Source organism: Oryctolagus cuniculus, chromosome 5 (genome assembly GCF_964237555.1).
Source record: "Oryctolagus cuniculus chromosome 5, mOryCun1.1, whole genome shotgun sequence".
In the NCBI taxonomy this organism is placed as follows: domain Eukaryota; kingdom Metazoa; phylum Chordata; class Mammalia; order Lagomorpha; family Leporidae; genus Oryctolagus; species Oryctolagus cuniculus.
In genome coordinates, this window is record NC_091436.1 from 133,958,684 (window position 1) to 133,978,518 (window position 19,835).

The window sequence follows — 19,835 nt, forward strand, 5'->3', positions numbered from 1 at the left end:
CTCCACAGGGCTGCTCGTGACGCGGCACCCAAGGCCCCCTCACCGAGGGGAGCCCGGCCTGCGAGGCGGGAGCTCCGCCCTCCGCCCCGCCCCAGGCCGGAGCCCCAAATTCTGCAGAGTGCTAGGGAGTGGTAAGGCCCAGCGCACCGAGGCAGGTGGGGCGCGTCGCTCCGGCGGGCGGCCCAGGGGCGCCCAAGCCCGGCGGGCTGGCCACTGGGACCCGGGGTCCCGCGGTCGCCGGCTGGGCGGCCGGAGCGCCGACGGGGGGCGGCCCCGAGCGGCCCCGCCCCCAGCCAGGGTCCGCCCCCCGCGCGCCCCGCCCCCTCTGCCGCAGCCCCCACCCCCCGCCCCGGCTTCTCAACACAAACTTTCCGTCCCGCTCGCTCCCTCCTCCGCTCCCGGCGCCTCCCGCTCCAGCCCGGCTCATTCCGCACATTCCGGCCAGCCCCCTCCCCACGACCCCCCTTCCCCGGCCCCCCTCTCGGCCCCCTCGGGCCCGGCGGAGCGGCCCGGCCGGAGCGCCCCCCCGAGCTCGGACCAGGTAAGCCGGGCGGACGCCGGCAGGAGGCCTCGCTCGGGAGAAGGAGTTGGTTGGTTGGTTTGGATGGGGGGCCCTTGAGAGGGGCTGGGTCCCCAAGCTATTGTCCAGCCGGAGCCGGAGCCCCAGATGTGGGTGCCGGGAAGTTTAGAGGGAAGGGGGAGACGATCTCTCTCCGGGAAGCCCCGCCCCCCCGCCACCCCCCCGCGCCCGGGGCGAGTTGGTCGGGGGAGGTGGGGAAGCCGGGCGATTGTGTCCCCCGTGCGGTCCGCGGCGCCGCCGGCCGCGCTGGGAGTGCGGGCTGCGGGACTGGGGGCCTTACGGCTTGCCGGGCCTGCCACCCGGGAGCTGGCATCCGGGGCGCCCAATCCCGGGCCCCGCCGCCCTTTGGACTCCCGGCCCGCGCTCTCCTGGAGCCCGCCGGGCCCCAGCTCCGCGCAGGCCTCGGGCCCGGCTCCTGGCGCCCAGGCCGGTTCCTGCGCGCGGTGTCCGCGGCTGCGCTGGGTTTGCCAGGGAGCGAAGTTGCGCGCTCTGGGCGTGTGCCTCCCCAACCCCGAGAGGCAGAGGCTCAGCTACCCTCCAGCTCCACCGTCTGCGTCGGCGTGGGGGCTCCGAGCTCGGAGCTCAGTGCGCCTGGCTGTGGAGAGGCCCGCAGTGGGGCCTTTTCGCCCGCACGTCCTGAGGGCCCTTGTTTATAGACTTCAGAGGGTTAGAGGGAGGCGAGTCCCCTACATCGTCTGCCCTACCGGGCCTGGTGTATTCCTGCCTGGTGCTGGGCCTTCCCAGCCAGGCCCTGGGGCAGGGTCGTGGAGACCCCACTCTGCCACCTTTCCTGGAGACGAGTCTGATGCCCGGCTGAGATTGTTTCAGGGTCTGGAGAAAAGAGGCCTTGGGGAAGGGCTTCTCAGGGTCTCACCTCTCTCCAGGTAAGGGCAGAGTCTGCTCAGGCCTGGACTTGCAGCCCAGGAGAACAGGGGATGAGGGTGGGGGCCGGACACAGCACAGAGGGGCTGGTGCCCGGGGCTGCCGCCTGTAGGGCCTGCTGCCTCCGGCTCCGTGAACACATGTTCCACCTCATTGCCGGCCCAGGACACTGGGGGCAGCCTGGGGCAAAGAGGGACGGCAGAGCTCCCCAGAAACTGCCCGTCTGGGGCTACTATGTGCCCCTCCTGTCCCAAGACCCCTCCCCTAGAGGCACCCCCCCGGAGGACGTGGTCATGTGTTCTTCTGGGCCCCTGCCTGCCCAGCCAGGACGGGGCAGATGTGTCTTTCAGGACTAGGTTATCTTCAGGGGTGCCTTCCTCAGGGAGGGGCTGGAGCCTTCCTCAGCTCTCCTAGGGAGGGAACCGTAATTAATGCTAATTAGCGCACTTGGGCTGGGGAAAGGCTGAGCAGAGTGGTCAGTGGTTAGCAGGAGGGAGCTGTGTGCGCGCGCACTTTGCACGCTGAGTCCTGCTCCCACCCTCGCCCTCGGGTGTGCAGACCCTGGTGCATCCTGCTGTCGACAGAGAAGGTCGAGAACCAGGACTGTGGTCCCAGCTGGACCTCCAACAGGCCGGGTCACCTTAGCAGGCCCTTTGGGCCTCGGTCTCCCTGCTTGGAATACGTAACTTCTCAGGTCCCTGATCTCTGATCTCCTCCCAGAGACTCTTTCTCCATCTGCCTTCTTCCTCCGCCTGAACCCTGTGGGTTCCAGAGAGGTGAGTGGGTGAAGCAGCCAGAAAGTGACCCAAGGAAGGAGGCAGGAACCAGCCAGGGGGCCGCTGAGGAGGGGCCGGAGCAGGTGGGCCCAGCTGAAGAGGCCAGGGACAGGCAGGCCTGGGGGAGTTGGGGGAGCTCATCTGTTCAAGAGGCAGTGGGATCTGCCCCTCTCTCCCACTCCCAGCCCCCTCTGGGACCCCCTGGAGGTTCAGTGTAGCTGCAGGCCCAGAGGAGAAGCAGTCCAGCTGCCCACCTCCTGGCTCAGGAGGGGGAGGAGCAGAGGGGTCAGCACACGGTGAGCAGAGTGAAGGGAGCTGGTGGTGCCAGGCCCCAGGGAGGGGGGGGCCAGCTTCCTGTGTGGAGGTAGCGGGGAGGTCCCAGCCTCCTTTTCCCACATGAGATGGCAGAAACTGGGTCTCAGGGGCGGCCCGGAGAATCCAGGCCTTTGAGCGGCCGCTTCCCCAGCCAAAGCTGGGAAGATTCGTGGGTCCCACCAGACCCTGGCCCCATGGCCTTGCCCGCCCCTCCCACCCCTCCTGGTGCTGGGCCAGCTGAGGAGCATCTGTGTGCAGGAGAAGCTGCTGTCCGCTCTGGGGAGGATGGCAGAGGAGCACGGACCCTACCTGCCCGCGTGGCTGCAGCCGGGCCCCCCTGCACATCCCCAGAGCCTGGCCTTGGTGTTTCCTCGACTGCCCGATTGTTTCCTGTGCTCCCTGCCAGGCCCGAGAGGACAGGAAGTGATAGAGGGAAATGGGAGTGCAACTGTGTGTGACGCCGAGAGTGTGAGAGGAGCTGGGAGCGGGGAAGGCTGCGTGCGGGGCTGCGTGTGTGGTGGGCTGAGACTGGGTGCGAGCCGCTGTGCCACACCGAGTGTGTGACTGGTGGTGTGCACCAGAAGACCGGTGGGTCTGGGTGTGCCGCTGCATGTGACTGCCGGTGACACAGGTGTGTGTGTGTGTGTGGGAAGCACAGACTTAGTCCTGTGGTGTCACTGCCTGGGACCTGGGTGCTGCAGGCCTGTGCGTGAGAGGGCTCCGGTTTGTCTCTGTGTGACCAGTCCGCCACGGCACGACCCGCGGGCAGGCCACATCCCCGTGTGTGAAGCGGGGTGCAGCATGAACTCGTGTGCGGGCGCCATGGGGGGTGGGACTGAGACAGCCGTGTGGGTGGTCACAGAGCGTGTGTGGGTGACGTCCTCGGTGGCTGTGCCAGGCAGGGCCTGGGCACCCTGTGGGACGCCCATACGTGTGACTATGTGGAAAATTCTGGAAAAGGTGCTAAGACTGGAAGAAGGGATGACGTGGCTGAAATGGTACATCTTAAGTGTTTTTACCAAAATTTAAAAAAAATGTTTTTAAGCCAGTAAAGAGCAGAGTGCAGGTAGGAGAATGTGGCTGGCTGCAGGCAGACTGTGAGAGGGAAAGCAAGGGCTCTAAGAAGCTGGTCTTCGCAGAAGCGGCTCTTCTGGTGGGGAGCTGACCCGGTGTCTGGTGGCAGCTCACTGGATGACCAGGGTCAGGGCTGGGAGGCAGGGACACTCACTCAGGAGGTGACTGAAAACTGTGAAGCCTGGAGCCACCCCCCTCCCTGCAGTCTGTCCCCCACTGGACACCTGGGAGGATCCCCTCCCTGGAAGGGGGGCCAGATGAGGGGACAGGGCAGTCCCCGGGAGGGGCTAGGGGAAGTCGGGGAACCGAGCCCCTCCTCTCTGGGCAGGGAGCCTGCCCATGGATGAGAAGGGAGCCCAGGGGTCCACCGCCCCCAGAGAGCCCCTGCCCCATGTTCTGGGGGAGGAGGGGTGCGGAGTCTGGATTCCCAAATTAGAAGCATATTAATAAGCAGGGGTGGGGGGAGGAGGCCCCCACTCGTTCCTCGTGGCCTCTGCAAATTGCTTCCTCCTGGAGAAATCAAGCCCCTGCTCCAGGGAGGAGGGTCCTCCCTCCCCAGCCTGGCAGGGTGTGGCCACTTGGCAGGGTCTCTCTGGGGTCCTTGGGCTGGAGGTGGGGGAGGCAAACGCTGTCCCTCCCCCTCCGCTACCCCAGCCTGGTCCCAAGCAGAGCACAGCCACTTCTGGGGTGGAAGCCTCTGGCAGCTGGAGAACAGCTGGCCTGCCGTGGGGGCGGGGTGGGGAGGCAGAGGGGGTGGGGAGCTCCTGGAGCCTTCCTCAGCTGCCCTTCCGTGTCCCCAGCCCCCGGCTGGGCAGCCTGGCCCACCCGGAGTTGAGGGCAGGGGCTCCGGGAGGAAACTGCTGATTTTGCTGATCTTCCCACACTCTGAGCGAGGGCATCACCCAGGGGGAGAGCATTTGGGGGCTGGGGTCCCTGCCAGGGCGGAGAGCTGCTGTCTGCTAGACCCAGCAAGGCCATGGCTCAGTCTGTCCTCCCTGCGGGATGCATGTGGGGGTGGGGGCGGGGTGCAGAGGAGCCCACCTGCCCCAACTTGCCTGGTCTGCCCCTCTACCAGGGCAGCGCTCTGAGCCCACACTTCAGACCTGTCCCTCCTTCCCCCTAGAGAGAGGCTAGGTGGTCTGCACGCTGCAGGGCTGATGGGGGTGGGGGTCCAGGGCCTCTGTAGCTGCCCTGGCTCTGGCCTCCTCCCTGGAGCTGTCCAGCCAGTTCTTCCAGCAGGTCTGGCCCCAGGGTGGGGAGTGGGCAGCAGTGTGCCCCTTATCTCCCTGGGGGCCCCAAAGCCTGCTCGCCCAGCCTCCTAGCCCCCATCCCTGCCACCACCCAGAGGCACCTTCTGACCCCGGAAGGCTGAGGGCCACGGGCCAGGGACAGCGGGGCGTGGCTGGTCCGGTGGAGGGTGAAGGTGGAGTGAGCTGCCTTCTGCAGGGGGAGATGCGGGCTGGCTGTGTGGGGAGGGACAGGGCTGGAGATGTCCTGACTGCAGCCCCAGCAATGCACCCCCCATCACTCCCTCCCTCTGGCTTTCTGTCTTGTGCCTCCCTTGCTAGCACCTGTCCATGGGAGTGCATTGGCCTTTCCCTTCACGCCCCCGACTCCCGCTCTGATCTCTCTCTGGGTCTTCGTGGGGGCGATCACGGACTCTGCTCCCTTTCGTGTCCCTCTCTGGCCAGCTGTCTGTCTGTGGGTCTCACTGCCCCTCCAGCCTGTTCTGCCTCTGCCTCTCTGCACAGTTCACCCTGCAGGCCTCCTGGTGACTCCCCTGCCAGTCCTGGTGGGCCCTGCTCTCTCTGCCCCTGGCCCTGCAGGCCTCTGTCCGCACTCCTCTCCCAGGCTCTGGACACCTGCCCCTCTCTGCCTGTGGGGCTGCCCTCCTGCCCCCAGCAGGATGTCTCGCCTTCTGCCTGTCATGAGCCCACGTCTGTCAGGGAGCCCATGCTGGCAGGCTGGATCCCCGTGGTGCTGGGGTTTAGCGGGGGTGGGGGGTGGGGGTGGGCACATGCTTTGCCTCTGCTCTCACCCCCAGCACAGCAGCCCCAACTTCCTTGCCCAAGCAGACTTCCTCCCACCGCTCCTGAGTGGAGGCTTCACATGAGACCCCCGTTCGGCCTCTGCCTGCCAATGCCCACCTGTGTGCCTCACTTGAGGGTGCAAGTGTGACCCATGCCCACGTGTGTGCCCATGCGTGGCTGTGTACTGGGGCACCACCTGCCTGCTGCCCCTGGCGACTGCCTTTGCCCCAGAGCGTTCCTAGAAAGTGGATCCTGGGTGTGTCTCGGGGCAGGCACGGTGGTGGTCCCGCTAGTCTACTGACCCGACCTGTGGGCCGCCCCCGCCTCCCCTCCCCCTCAGCAGCTGCCAGCCGTCCCAGCCTGGGGCTGCCCGCCCCGCCCCCCCAGGCTGTCCCAGCTCCCAAGCGCTGCGTTAGCCATATTTGGCCACAGTGCTCCCGCGGGGGGCGGGGCGGGGCTGACATCACCCGGAGGGGGGGCGCTGCTTAGGGGGAGGCGGGCAAGTTGCTTTCAGAGCTGCCAGGCCCCCCATGCGCCCCGCGCTGCTCTGAGGGAAGCCGCAGGGCTGGAGCTGGAGGGGAGCGGGCTGAGGAGCAGGCTGGGAGAGGTCTCAGCTCTTCACAGCTGCTGGTCTGCCCTTGGTCTGCCCCTCAGCCTCTGCCCCTTGTGCTTCCCAGGCCCAGCGTTCTGCCCAAGGCTGAGGGACTGGCCGGGGAGAGCAGGGACCCTCCGGGACTCCGGGGGCCTCGCAGCGTGGGGTCCGAGCAGGGCTGGCACGCCTGGACCCCACTGCAGACTGGAGGCAGTTGCTGGGACAGCCAGGCCTCCTGGCCCACCCCACGGTGGAGGGTTTCTGCCCCTCCCCTCATCCCGCTTAGTTCACAGACTGAAGCCAGATTCCCTGGCTCCAGGATTCAGCTCTAGCCTTACGTGCTGTGTGTCCTTGGCAAGTTGTGTAACAACTCTGTTCATCGAGTAGACGTAATGGGTGTCTGCCCATAGGGTTCTTGTAAGGCTAAATGAGGCAGTGCAGGTGGACTCTCAGAACACTGCGTGCCATGGGACAGGTGTTGCTGGCGGTGATGTGAGGTCCACACTCCACACCTAGCTGACACTCCCGCCTCCCAGGCCCTTGCCCATCCACGGGAAGAAGCCCACCCCCTCCCACTCAGCAGCACCTGGGGTTCATGTTCCCCTACCGGGCTGCTGACAGGCCCTGCCTGTCCCCCTGCCCCCCACTATCCCCAGAGCCCTGACATACTCTGAGAAGGTGGGTTTGGGGGCTGCAGGGAGGTGGTGTGTGTTGGGGGCACCGTCTGGGTGTGGTCTAGATTGATAACCCTGCTCAGCGAGTGCGGGGGAACTCCAGTTTACAGAACCAGGGCTGTCTGCGATGTGGGCCAGGGTAGGGGCGGGTGTGTGGGTGGTTTATGGGCTGCTGTGGGGCCTGGAGGTGCAGGGACAGGAAGTGGGATGGAGGAGCCGGTGGGTTGAGGCTGTTGGCTGGGCACTTGCTCAGCTGCCATCACCCTTCTTGCGACTCCTGCCCCGCCAGCCAGGGTTCCCTGCAGTGGTTTATCCCGGGAGGGTGAGGCCTCGCCCTTCCTGGATCAGGAAACCCTCTTCCTCCCACAAGGGTCCTCCATGCTGCATTGAGGCTGGAGGTGTGTGTTGGGGGGTGGGGGTGGTTTCCCGCTGGGGATCCAGACGGCAGGAAGGAGAAGCCCACAGCCAGGGATGGAGAGCCCCTGCCACTGCTGTTCATCCCTTCCTGGCTCACTGGGTAGTGGGTGCCGCTCCAGCTCCCTGCCTATGTGGGGAAGAGCTCCCCACAGAGGCGCTCTGTCATGCTTGTCATCACCTCCGGCTCTGAGCCAGGCACTGAGGCTCGGGTCATTTAAATCTCGGCCCTGGCAACCTCAAGGAGCCCCCCTCCTTATTTTACAGAGCGGGGACCCTGGGAGGGGTAGGAGCTCATCCAAGGTGACACGATTCTCAATTTGACACGCTCTGGTTCCCTCCACCCCCACCTGAAGCACCTGCCCCGGGGACCAGTGGCTGGGGGTGGGAGGGGAATGGCTGTGCTCAGGGGGACCCCCACCCCGCCCTAACCCCTCCTTGTCTTCCCCCAGGCTCAGGCAGCCCCGTGGGCTCAGGCCCAGAGCCCGGAGCAACCAGCACAATAGCGTCCAACAGCTGGAACGCCAGCAGCAGCCCCGGCGAGGCCCGGGAGGATGGGCCCGAAGGCCTGGACAAGGGCCTGGACAACGATGCGGAGGGCGTGTGGAGCCCTGACATCGAGCAGAGCTTCCAGGAGGCCCTGGCCATCTACCCGCCCTGCGGCAGGCGCAAGATCATCCTGTCGGATGAGGGCAAGATGTACGGTGCGTGCGGGCGGCCCGGGGACACTGGACTGGACTCCCCGGCCCCTCCCCCTGCTCTCTGGCCCCTCACCCAACCGGTTTGGCAAAGTCCTGGAGGCCGCCAGCCCGCCACGGGGCGAGTCTGGGCGTGCGAGCCTGTGTGTCCGGATCCTCCTCATAAACAAGGCAGCCCCCACAGCGCGGCCCGCACCCCCGCCCCCGCCCGCCCGCTGCTCCTCCCCCTGCTGGCCTGGGCCTGGAGTGTTCGGTGACTCAGTGGGCCCAGGAAACTGGGTCAGTCTGGTCTGCCCCAGACCTGGGAGAGGGTCCCTGCCCTGGGAGGGGTGGGGGGAGGGCAACCTGGGGTGAGGCTGTCACAGACGCCTGTGTGGGGAGGGGAGCCAGGAGCCGCACAGAGGAGGCGCCCCGCCTCCAGACAGGCTGACCCAGGGCTGCCATTGTAGGCTAACTTGACCCCTCCGAGGCCTCCCCAACAGTGCCAGGTGGGTGTGGAGGCTTGGCCCCGAGGGGCGGGGTGGGGGGTGCTGGCCCGACAGCCCCTGTGCACCAGAGCCCACTCATGGGGCAGGCAGATGTTCTGGGCGCCTTCTGTAGGGCAGGGGCGCCTGCCCCCATTGCTACATCACAGATGGCTGGGGCAGCCCCACAGAGTATTTTTAGACAGGGTGGAGGGAGTGGGGTGGAGAGGGGCCCAGCTGGGGAGGGAGGAGCAGCGGGGCTGGTTCTATCAGCAGAGAGGAATTAGGGGAATGTGGCTGTTCTGGGGGAGCCCATGGGGTGCGGGGACAGGGAACCTGAATTTGGGGTGCGGATGCTGGCATCAGCTCAGCCAGGGGCCAGCAGACATCTGTGGTGCTGGGGCTCGCAGGCAGCTGGGCACGCGCGCACAGGGCGGGAGAGACACTGGCATCCGTGACACAGGGGGCCGGGCACAAGGTCACAGTGAGACGTCCTGCACAGGCTGTCAGTGTCGGAGGGGGCTTGTGGGAGGCCACCCACTCCTTCCTTCCTGGTTGTCCTTCTCCACGGAAGGGAAGGGACCGGTCCAGGGTCTTGCCCACTTGGCAGGAACCCAGTCCGGATGTCTCATTCGTGCATGGGGGACACATGCCCGTGGCGTGGCGCATTCTCACACATGGGCACCCCTGCCCCTTTTCCGTGGCTGCTGGCTCGGGAGGAAGCGGTGTGGGGACTGGGAGTGCCGGGGGTGCTGCTGCCCTGTGTCCACCTGCCCAGTGTGTCTGCAGGGTCAGCCTGTCAGGGCTACGTAACGGGTGCAGCCCCTTCCTCCCCCTCCTCGGTGGCCCCCCGACCCCTCCCATCGTGAGCAGCCCCGCTATGGTCCCAGACTCTCTGGCCTCCCGCATGCTCGTGCGGCTTGGTCTGGGGCCTCGGGCAGGGAGGGCAGAAGAGCAGCGCTTGGGGAGGTCCCCCGTGGGGTTTCCTGCGGGGATGGGGCATCTTCAGCCCCAGCGCCTCCCTTTGCCCACTCCTCATTTTTTTTCTCTCACCCCAATCTAGGTCGAAACGAGCTGATCGCGCGCTACATTAAGCTGCGGACAGGGAAGACACGGACGAGAAAGCAGGTAGGGAGACGGTTCGTGGAGCAGCCCCTAGCCCACCCAGCCTCCATGGCCGGCTCCGTCCTGCTCCCCTCCTCAGAGCCGCCCGTGCCCAGCTCGACACCTGCCCCCTTTCTCATCCCAGCCCCCTCCCTCGCCCAGGCAGCTCCATCCACTTTCCCCACTTCTCATGGAGACCCCCCACCCGCCCCCCTCAGCCTTTGCTTCAGGGACCAGATAAGCCCCAGGGCAGCTGCCTCATCCCACCCCGGGTGGCTCACCTGCCAGTCAGCAAGACAGAGGACAAGTACAGAGTAGGGGGGCGTGGCTGAGGGGCTATCTGCAGGGCGTGGCCAGAAGGGACCAGAGCCTCATCCAGACCAGGCAGGGAGGCTGGGAAGGCTTCTCAGAGGAGGTGACATCTTTAAGAAGGAATTGGGAGTCAGCCAGGCAGAGGGGAGGGAGTCGGGAGGTAGATAGAGCAATTGTTTCCGTTTTCCAGATGAGGAAAGAGACGCTGGCAGGTGGTGATCCAGGATTCAACCCACAGGGCAGGAAGGAGCCCTGATATCCAGGAGATGGGGCAGGGCTGGGGAGGCCTGGGGGACTGGCTCCCCCCAGGGCATCAGGGTCCCTGGGAGTAACAGAGCAGCTGGGCGGGGGACTGGAGAGGGCCAGGTGGACGGAGGCTGAGCCTCACTCGGCAGAGTGGGGACGGTGTGGGTGGGGAGAGTGATGATGGCTCCTGTGCAGGGAAGGTGGCCGTGTGGTCACGCGAAGCCCAAAGGGGCGTCCATCGGGCCTTAGGGTTCCTGGGAGGGCGGCCAGGCTGGAGGAATGGCGGTCAGCGCTCGCCCTCCGCCCTCGCAGCCTCCCCATCCGGGTGCGCACAGGACAAAGGTGGCCTGCCCCATGTCCCCTTCTCTGAAGCCCCTCCCTCCCTGGCTGCTGTCTGTGCTTGTAGCCCACACTCGGTAAATGGCTCAGCTACCGCTACGTCCTAGCACCAGGGATACGGCAGGGGGCGGCAGCAGCAAGGGCCCCCGTTCCGTTCCCTGGACCTTGGTGGCTCAGACATCAGACCTTTGGGCTCTCACAGGAGGGGACTTCAGAAAGTCTGGAGAAGTGGAGCGAGACAATAAGCTTATTCCAGTGCGACAGATCCATGCAGAGTTTTTTCATGATACACATCTTCCGTGAACTTTTTGAAGACTCTGTACCATTTGCCTTCCAGCCTTGATTCCATGCCCCTCCCACCCCCACCCCCACCCCCACCCCGTGAATTAATGCGTGAAGACACTCAGGACAGAGAGGCCGCCGCTGCTGTTCCTGTCACTGCTGTTCCTGTAGACAGAGCGCTGTCCACGTGGTCACAGGGACCCTGATTGTCAAAGTGATCAGAAACTCAGTCACCCTGAACCGAGGCCCAGCGCAGCGGCAGAGCCTAGGGCACACACCCAACCTTTTTTTCTTCTTCTTTTTTTTAAAGATTGTATTTCTTTATTTGAGAGGCAGAGTTACAGACAGAGACAGGGAGAGACAGAGAGAGAGGTCTTCCATCCACTGGTTCACTCCCCAAATGGCCGCAACGACCGGAGCTGGGCCAATATGAAGCCAGGAGCCAGGAGCTTCTTCTGGGTCTTCCATGTGGGTGCAGGGGCCCAAAGACTCGGGCCATCTTCTACTGCTTTCCCAGGCCACAGCAGAGAGCTGGATCAGAAGAGAAGCAGCCAGGATTCGAACCAGTGCCCATGTGGGATGCCCATGCCTCAGACAGAGGCTTAGGTTACTGTGCCACAGCACTAGCCCCTTTTCCCTTTTTTTTTTTTTTAAAGATTTATTTATGCATTTATTTCAAAGGAAGAATAAGAGAGAGAGAGGAGGCTGGGAAGATCTTCCACCTGCTGGTTCACTCCCCAAAATGCCGCAATGGCTGGGGCTGGGCTAGGCTGAAGCCAGGAGCCAGGAACTCCATCCAGGTCTCCCACATGGGTGGTGAGGGCCCAAGGACTTTGGCTGGCTTCCACTGCCTTCCCAGGAGCATTAGCAGGACGCTGGATTGTAAGTAGAGCAGCCAGGACTGGCACTGACTCTGACACTAGATGCCAGTGTGCCGCAGTGCCAGCCCTTGCCAGCCTCTTAATTCTGGGTGCAGCATTATAACTCACTGTACAGGCATCCCTTACGATGGGGTTTTCCAGGCCAGCTGTCGGCAGGCTTAGAATTTTAAAAACTACTGGTCTTAACCATGTTGCCAGTGTAGGGTCCTCCTGACTTATTCTTTTTGGTTTTGTTTTTAAACTTGTTTTTTTTTAAGATTTTTTAATTTCTTTTTTGAGAGGTAGAGTTGCAGAGAGAGGGACAGACAGAGAGAAAAGTCTCCCAGCTCCCCAAATGGTTGCAGTGGCCAGAGCTGAGCAAATCCAAAGCCAGGAACCTGACGCTTCTTCCAGGTCTCCCACATGGGTGCAGGGGCCCAAGCACTCGGGCCATCTTCTACCTCTTTCCCAGGCCATAGCAGAGAGCAGATGGGAAGAGGAGCAGCCGGGACTCGAACTGGCACCCATATGGGATGCCGGCACTGCAGGCGGAGGCTTAGCCCACTACGCCATGGTGCCAGCCCCTGACTTTATTCTTCCCTCAAACTCTGGGTTTTCTAATACCCAGTTCAAATGCGCTCCATACTGTGGCTGTGAGGAAAGGCGCGTCATCATGTGTTAGAGAGAGCAGCCAACAGCCCAGGTTTGGGGTTGTTTTTATTTTACTCTTGCAAAGAAACACAGTGTGGCTGTCTTCAGACCCCTGCCGCAGTGCAGAGCAAGTACCGTGCCTCTGTACTGACAGAGCAGCTCAATAAATGGCCACCGGTGTCACAGAATCCACCCTCTGGGCTCGGGTCTGACGCTTCCCGCTAGTGTAGCTGGTGGTGAAGCAACGGGGGTCCCTGGGGTCGGACTGCCTGGGTGCCCATCCCAGCTCCGGCACCCAGCTGTGTGACCTGGGGCAAGTTGCCTTACCTCTCTGTGCTTGGGTTTCATCATCTGCAAGTCAGGGATAATGGACGTAGTAGTAGAACCTTCTTAATGTTGCTGTAGAGATCGCTTGAGCCCTTACGTGTGCAGCACGCATGCTCAGAAGCATCTGCGTTGTCATTGCGTGAAACTGTCAGTCATTTCGTGGGACCTGAGGCTCACTCCTGTGTGTGGAGCGCCTGCCTGCGTCCCAACCAGGGGTCTCCCTAAGCCCCCGGGGTCATGCACCTGGTGGTTTTCAGGCTGCGATGAAAAAGAAAAAAACTCTTCCTTGTGTGGATGCAAGCAGCTTCCGAGGGAAGCCAGTGTGACGGGGGTGCCTGGGCTGCTGGGGAAAGCAGGTGCCCCTGGGTCTCTCTCCAAGGCTCAGCGTCCGGGCCCTCAGTGGCAAAGGTCTGTGTGCAAGCCCATGTGTCCATGTGTGAGCCGGTGCGCCAGCCCAGGGGTGCCTGTGAAGACCGGGATTAGCCCAGGTCTGCCAGTAGCCGCTTGGGGAGAAGCCTTCTGGGAAAGCAGCTCCCGTGTCCGTCCGTGAGCACTCACGTCAGTACAGGGAGAGGGCACGCGTGCTTGTGGCGTGGGGGGAGATGCTGTGAGCCCCGAAGCAGGAGGAGCAGGAGGCTGTTGGGTGGGACTTAGGCAGTGTGTTGTGGGGGGCATCCTCGCTGGAGGGTATGGCCTTCCTTGGTCGGTGATCCAATGGGCAACAGGAGCGTTGTGGCTGCCACTGACCAGTTAGAATCAGCTCCCCTGAAGTCGCCAGGAGGAAAAAGTGGCCCTGTTTTGCTGGGGGGGGAGAGGGGGCAGCCCCGTGCCAGGGCGCGCAGCTTGGCCGGTTTCAGCTCTCACAGGTGCCCTCCTGGCCAGGTCCTGTGTGCAGATGGGGGCTGGGGTGCTCCTCGCCTGTGGCGCCCGCGCCCCGCCTCCTCACTGTCTGTGTTTTCCTCTCTGGCGGGCGCGGGGCGGCCCCTAGGTGTCCAGCCACATACAGGTTCTAGCTCGGAAGAAGGTGCGGGAGTACCAGGTTGGCATCAAGGTACGTTGGGCGCCCGCCCGGGGCCTGCAGCCCCTGCCTCGGGCCCTTCCCCACGGCGCCCCTGCTGCTGTCTCTGCACGGCCCGGCCTCTGCCTCTTCTCCGGCTGAAGCTCTGTCCTGGCCTCTCCTTCCACTCTTTCTGTTCTCTCTTTCTCTCTCTCTCTTTCTCTGCAGGTCTCTAGCCACTTGCAGGTTCTAGCCAGGCGGAAATCTCGGGAGATTCAGTCCAAGCTGAAGGTAGGGGGCCTCCTGCCACTTAGCCTGGTCCTAGGCCAGCCCCCCTCCCGGACCGAGGCCTGGGGCAGGGCAGGGGCCCACAAAAATGCGAGGGGGTCTCAGAAACACAGGCAGCGGCAGGAAGCCGGCAGAGGGCCACAGTCCAGGGAGACTGAGCGGGAGCCCGAGGGGACAGCCAGCCCTGCAGTGGGGCAGACGGTGGACGTCTGGGAGCCTCTCGGGCCCGCCTCTCCTTGTCTTCATTTTCCTTTTTCTTCTCCTGAGTGCTGCTTGCCGGTTGCACAGGGACTTCGGGTGCACAGGGCGACGGGCTGCAGAGCCGGCGCAGCAGCTCCCTGTCCCCTGCCAGCTGTGCAGCCGAGGACCTAGGTTCAGGGTTTACAGCCCACACCCTTCTCTGGGCCCACATTGGCTGAGTGCCATCCCCCTGCCCCTGCTCCCCTATGCCTAGGGCACAGGGCCAGAGGACACAGACCCCGGGGCGCCAGCGTGGCCCACCCTCCAGGTCTCCAGCTTGCTGCCCCCTTCCCAGGGTACCCCCCAGCTGGCAGGCAGTCCTCGGTGGGGCAGGGGGTGGCTCATGGCTGCCTCTCAGCTTGCTTGGGTTCCCTGGGAGCTGAAAGCAGGTGGGTGCTGGGTGGCGGGAGGCCGGAAGCCATGTCCCCCACTACACTGACGCATCCTTCCCCCCTCTCTTTCACAGGCCATGAACCTGGTGAGTGGCACTGCCCCTCGGGAGCGGAGGCGGTGGGGAGGGCCTCGGCACATCACACGGGCTTGCAAATCGGGGATTGTGAGATCAGCGTAACGGGTTTGCAAGCACCGTTTTTAATTTTATTTATTTTAAAACCGTCTTTATTTATTTGAAAGGCAGAGTGACAGAGAGAGGAAGAGACAGGGACAGAGCCTCCATCCACTGATTCACTCCTCAAATGCCCAGAGAAAGATAGCTGAAACCAGGAGCCAGAAACTCCAGGTCTCCCATGGCGGTGCAAGGAACCCAAGCACTTGAGCCGTCATCCCGTGCCTCCCAGATGTATGAGCAGGGAGCTGGATCAGCGGGAGAAATTCAGAGACCTGAACCGGCGCTCTGATATGGGGTACTGGCATCACAAGGGGCGGCTTAGTCCGCTGTGCCACAGCCCTGCCGCCACCCAGTGTTTTGTTAATAAAGGAAAATCAGCAGCGCTCACACTTGAGTGTGCATCGAATCACCTGGGGGGCTTTGCCAGAGCAAATGCCTGGGCCTCACCCTCAGCCTGGTCCAGGAGTCTGGGCTGGGGCTTCGGATGTACCTGTCTACCAGGCTCCCAGGGGATGCTGGAGCAGCTGGTCCAGGGCCCCTGCTTTGAGAACCACCAATGAACAGAATAGAAATAGAACAGAACAGAAAACAGGACTGTGTAGGGGCCCTGATAAGGATTGCTGTTTTGATGTGTCCCAGTTCATGTTCCCTCTCACTGTGGCCATGGTCAGTGGGGCGATGCCCCCTTCGGAGGCTGACACCCAGGGAAGGATAAAGACTTCCGGAAGTGCAGAGCTGGGGCTGGAGACCAGACTGGGACTCCCAGAGCCCAGGCCTCATGCGAGCCCTCCCTCCCCAGGACCAGGTGTCCAAGGACAAAGCCCTCCAGAGCATGGCGTCCATGTCCTCTGCCCAGATCGTCTCCGCCAGTGTCCTGCAGAACAAGTTCAGCCCGCCCTCCCCTCTGCCCCAGGCCGTCTTCTCCACTTCCTCACGGGTACGGGGTCCCCGGGGTCCCGGGAGGGGGAGCACTGGCGGGGGCGTGCCCTGAAGCGTGGGCTCCCGGGGCCCCTGGACACTGAGCTCCCTTGGCTTGTCCCGTCTTGCAGTTCTGGAGCAGCCCCCCTCTCCTGGGACAGCAGCCTGGACCCTCTCAGGAGTGAGTATGGCGCTCATTCTCGCCACGCCCGTGGCCTGCCCGCCCAGCTGGGTTCTAGCAACAGCTGAGCCAGGTTGCCCTTCAGAGGTAGAGAGACAGGGGGAGCAGCCGGGAGCGATAATGCATCTATCTGTGCACTTGTTCACCAGCCGCTCATCCTGTCATTTCTCTCTCAGTTCAGCTCTGAGCCAGTCTCTCAGTTGACAGGTCAGGCGGTCCAGGATGCTGGGTTTCTTTGGCTCCAAGACAAGGCACAGCCTCTGTGCAGTGAGGGCGTGGGGAGGGGTTGAAATGGCATTGCAGGTGCACCTGTTGTGAGATGCAGGCATTCACAGAAGTTAAGATGAGCAGACGGCAGAAGGCTGTCAGCTTGTGTCTGGGAGGGGCCCCCAGGGGGGTCCTGGATGAGGCTGGGGCAGGTGGGAGGGAAGGAAGAGGGGTCCCCTCTGACCACCCTCTGCTCCTGTTCGCAGCATTAAGCCCTTTGCACAACCAGCCTACCCCATCCAGCCGCCCCTGCCACCGACACTCAGCAGTAAGTGCCCCACGGGAGGCTGTCCTCTGTCTGGCGCCTGCGCCTCCGTCTGGGAGAGCCAGGGCCCAGCTGTGTGTGTGTGTGTGTGTATGTGTGTGTACAGGGAGGGAAGGGGTGTGGCATCTGTAGGGGGGTGGGACTGGCCAGGAATTGCCTCTGCCTTGTACGACGTGGCTTCCGGAACCCTGGCACACCACTGCATGGCCGACGTGCAGCTGTGGGCGCCCACCGTCAGAAGTAGCACATTTATAGTGATTGCTCTGTGAGTCACAAAGTCCCTTGGTCTAGGAAAGTGCTCTGAAGTCTTCACAGGGCTGTACTCTCTCTGGGTGGCGGGATTCTGAAAATTGTTATTTTCCCTTTTTACTTCTTGTGTTTTGTGTTTCTATTAATGCGTGTGACACAGGGAAAATGTATTTTTTTTAAGATTTATTTATTTATTTATTTATTTATTATTTATTTGAAAGGCAGAGCCTATAGAGAGACAGACAGCAAGAGAACCCCCATCTGCTGATTCACTCCCTAAACGTCCAGAACAGCCAGGCCAAGCTGAAGCCAGGAGCCAGGAGCCCGAGTACTTGGGCCATCACCCACTGCTTCCCGGGCATATTAGCAGGAAGCAGCAGCACAGAGGAGCTGGGACTAGATACCAGGGACTCCAGTATGGTTATGGATGTCCCAGGCAGTGGCTTAACCAGCTGCACCACAGCGCTCACCCTGGGAAAATGTCCTTGATGGAAGCCCTTGGGGCTACCACATTCAGTAGTGCAGGTTGTAGACTGTACTAGGACACCTGTAGGGGAGTCAAAAGCCAACCAGGTTCCTTCCCAAAGGGCACCGTTTTCCAGTTTGCACAGGGGCTGTGGGCGGGGCAGGGGCAGCTTCATACATAACCGTGCATGTGCAGACGCGGCTCCGTCTCCCTCCCAGGCTACGAGCCCCTGGCCCCGCTGCCCCCAGCCGCTGCCTCCGTGCCCGTGTGGCAGGACCGCACCATCGCCTCCTCCCGGCTGCGGCTCCTGGAGTACTCGGCCTTCATGGAGGTGCAGCGAGACCCTGACACGGTAACGTGTGCGGGTGGGGGTGAGGCTCCCTGCCAGCCTGGAGACCCTGCCACCGTGGGGCGGGAGTCTGGCCTGCTCCCCTGACCCTGTCTGGGCCCCCCCCACAGTACAGCAAACACCTGTTTGTGCACATCGGCCAGACGAACCCCGCCTTCTCAGACCCGCCCCTGGAGGCCGTGGACGTGCGGCAGATTTACGACAAGTTCCCCGAGAAAAAGGGAGGCCTGAAGGAGCTCTATGAGAAGGGGCCCCCCAACGCCTTCTTCCTCGTCAAGTTCTGGGTGAGCTACCCGCTACCCCCTCTCTGCTGCCAGCCCCTCCCCCATCCAACATGGGCAGCACCCCCAGCACCCGTGCCACCCCGCCCTGCCTCCTGCCCGTGGACTGTGGAGTGTGCTGGATATGGGCCCTGGGCAGGGTGCCCAAGTGCTGTGGCGCAGGCCTCCCTCAGCCTCTGCCAGCCCCTCATGCGCCCGCCCCGCCCACAGGCGGACCTGAACAGCACCATCCAGGAGGGCCCGGGCGCCTTCTATGGGGTCAGCTCCCAGTACAGCTCTGCCGACAGCATGACCATCAGCGTCTCCACCAAGGTGTGCTCCTTTGGCAAGCAGGTGGTGGAGAAGGTGGAGGTGAGTGGGGGCCGGGATGGGGGGGAGGGGCGTGGCGGGGCCGGGAGCAGGCAGGCTGATGACGGCTTCTCGGCCGCTCTGCGCAGACCGAGTACGCCAGGCTGGAGAACGGGCGCTTCGTGTACCGCATCCACCGCTCGCCCATGTGCGAGTACATGATCAACTTCATCCACAAGCTGAAGCACCTGCCCGAGAAGTACATGATGAACAGCGTGCTGGAGAACTTCACCATCCTGCAGGTGCGCGGGCGGCAGGGCTGGGGCGGAGCCCGGCGAGGGCCAGCGGCCTCAGGTGAGCGGAGACTGGGCCCCTGCCCCTGCCTGCCTGACCCTGTGACTCTCCTGCCCGCCCCCAGGTGGTCACCAGCCGAGACTCGCAGGAGACCCTGCTGGTCATTGCTTTTGTCTTCGAAGTCTCCACGAGCGAGCACGGGGCCCAGCACCACGTCTACAAGCTTGTCAAAGACTAGGGGCCCTCGGAGCCGCCACAAGGCTGCAGAACTGGCGCCTCTGGGGGGTCCAGGATCAAGGACTCATCCACCCACCAGGCATCTGGCCCGGGACCCAGGAGGCCACCCCGCCCACCCCCAGCACACACACTCCCTGCCACTGTTCTGCGCTTTAAATGTGGGAGAAGAGAGGAGGGCTGGGTTGTGGGGCAGCCAGGCTGCAGCGGTGACCCACTCTCGCGCAGCTGTGTGGCTTGAGTGACCTCAGAGAGCTGGGGCTGCAGGACACCTTCGGGCTCCAGCAGGTGTGGCCACTGGCTGTCCCCTCAGGGGCGTGTGGTGGGCGCAGAGGCCCTAGGAGAGGAGTGGCAAGTTGGGGTTGGGTTGGAAAGGGCTCCCACTTCCTCACATCCGCTGGGTGTCAGGCCCCTTGCATGCCTTATACTGTCCACAGAGCCTGCAAAGCGGGCATGAACTCAGTTTCAGGCGAGGTGCCAACGTAGGGCCCCAGGATGAGCGAGTTCTCGCCAGGGCTGCTCATCCTGGAGCCCAGGCTTACACTACCTCCCTGGAGCAGGGCTGGCCGCATGGGGAGAGTGGGGCAGTGTCTGCCCAGGGAGTGAGGGGGCCTCTCTGGGGGCCTGGACAGAGCACCCCAGGCAGAAGGGCCAGAGGGCTCTGCAACAGCTACTAGGCCTGTTAGGCACCCTCTCTGCCCGAAAGCCGCCAGGGTCCCAGGAGCCTCCAAGCAGCCCCTCCCCTCCACTGTCCAGGACCTGGTAGAGGAAGGCGGAGTCCCAGCCTCCGCACAGGCCCCAGGAGAGGTAGCAGGAGGCCTGGATATTCCCCCTTGCCTGAGACCTGGGGTCGCCAAACCCTGGAAGGGTCCTGCTGCCTTCTGGTCTTTCCCACCTCAGTCCCCCTGCCCTGGGCCAGCAGCTGCCCAGACCTTGTTCTGGGGCTGAGGGTCAACCCTTTGCCTGCCCACCAGCCCTCTGGGTATTTATGAGTTTCATATGAAGTACTGTGCCCCTTCCTTCCTTGCCCCACCCCGCCCGAGCTTCCTGAAGGTCCTCACAGTTTGCATACCGCTCAGGCCACCCCCAACCCCCACCTAGGTTTTATAATGTATATTATATATATTTTTGTGTATTTTTTAAATCCAGCTGTGATGGGTTGTCATAAATGTGGCTCTGGGCTAGGGCACTGGTCCTCAAGGCCCAGCTCCTGCTCAAAAACAGAATTAAAGTTATGTTTGTGGGTCTGCCACGTGACCGGTTACGCACCAGATCCTTGGTTAGAACACCTTAGGTGGCCACGGTGCCCCTCGAGGCCCTGGTGTCACCC

The 19,835-nt window shown here is 63.2% G+C and overlaps 1 protein-coding gene across 1 annotated transcript; it reads left to right on the plus strand.

The window, feature by feature from the left end:
- Positions 1 to 148: 148 nt before the first annotated feature.
- TEAD3 (TEA domain transcription factor 3) lies at positions 149 to 19,762 on the plus strand. Its single transcript, XM_070074156.1, has 14 exons — positions 149 to 541; positions 7,790 to 8,041; positions 9,563 to 9,627; positions 13,609 to 13,671; positions 13,846 to 13,908; positions 14,612 to 14,623; positions 15,513 to 15,650; positions 15,763 to 15,812; positions 16,286 to 16,347; positions 17,278 to 17,411; positions 17,519 to 17,692; positions 17,900 to 18,040; positions 18,127 to 18,279; positions 18,396 to 19,762. The coding sequence occupies exons 2-14, from the start codon at positions 8,035 to 8,037 to the stop codon at positions 18,507 to 18,509; spliced, it is 1,176 nt and encodes a 391-aa protein (XP_069930257.1). The 5' UTR covers positions 149 to 541; positions 7,790 to 8,034; the 3' UTR covers positions 18,510 to 19,762.
- Positions 19,763 to 19,835: the final 73 nt, after the last annotated feature.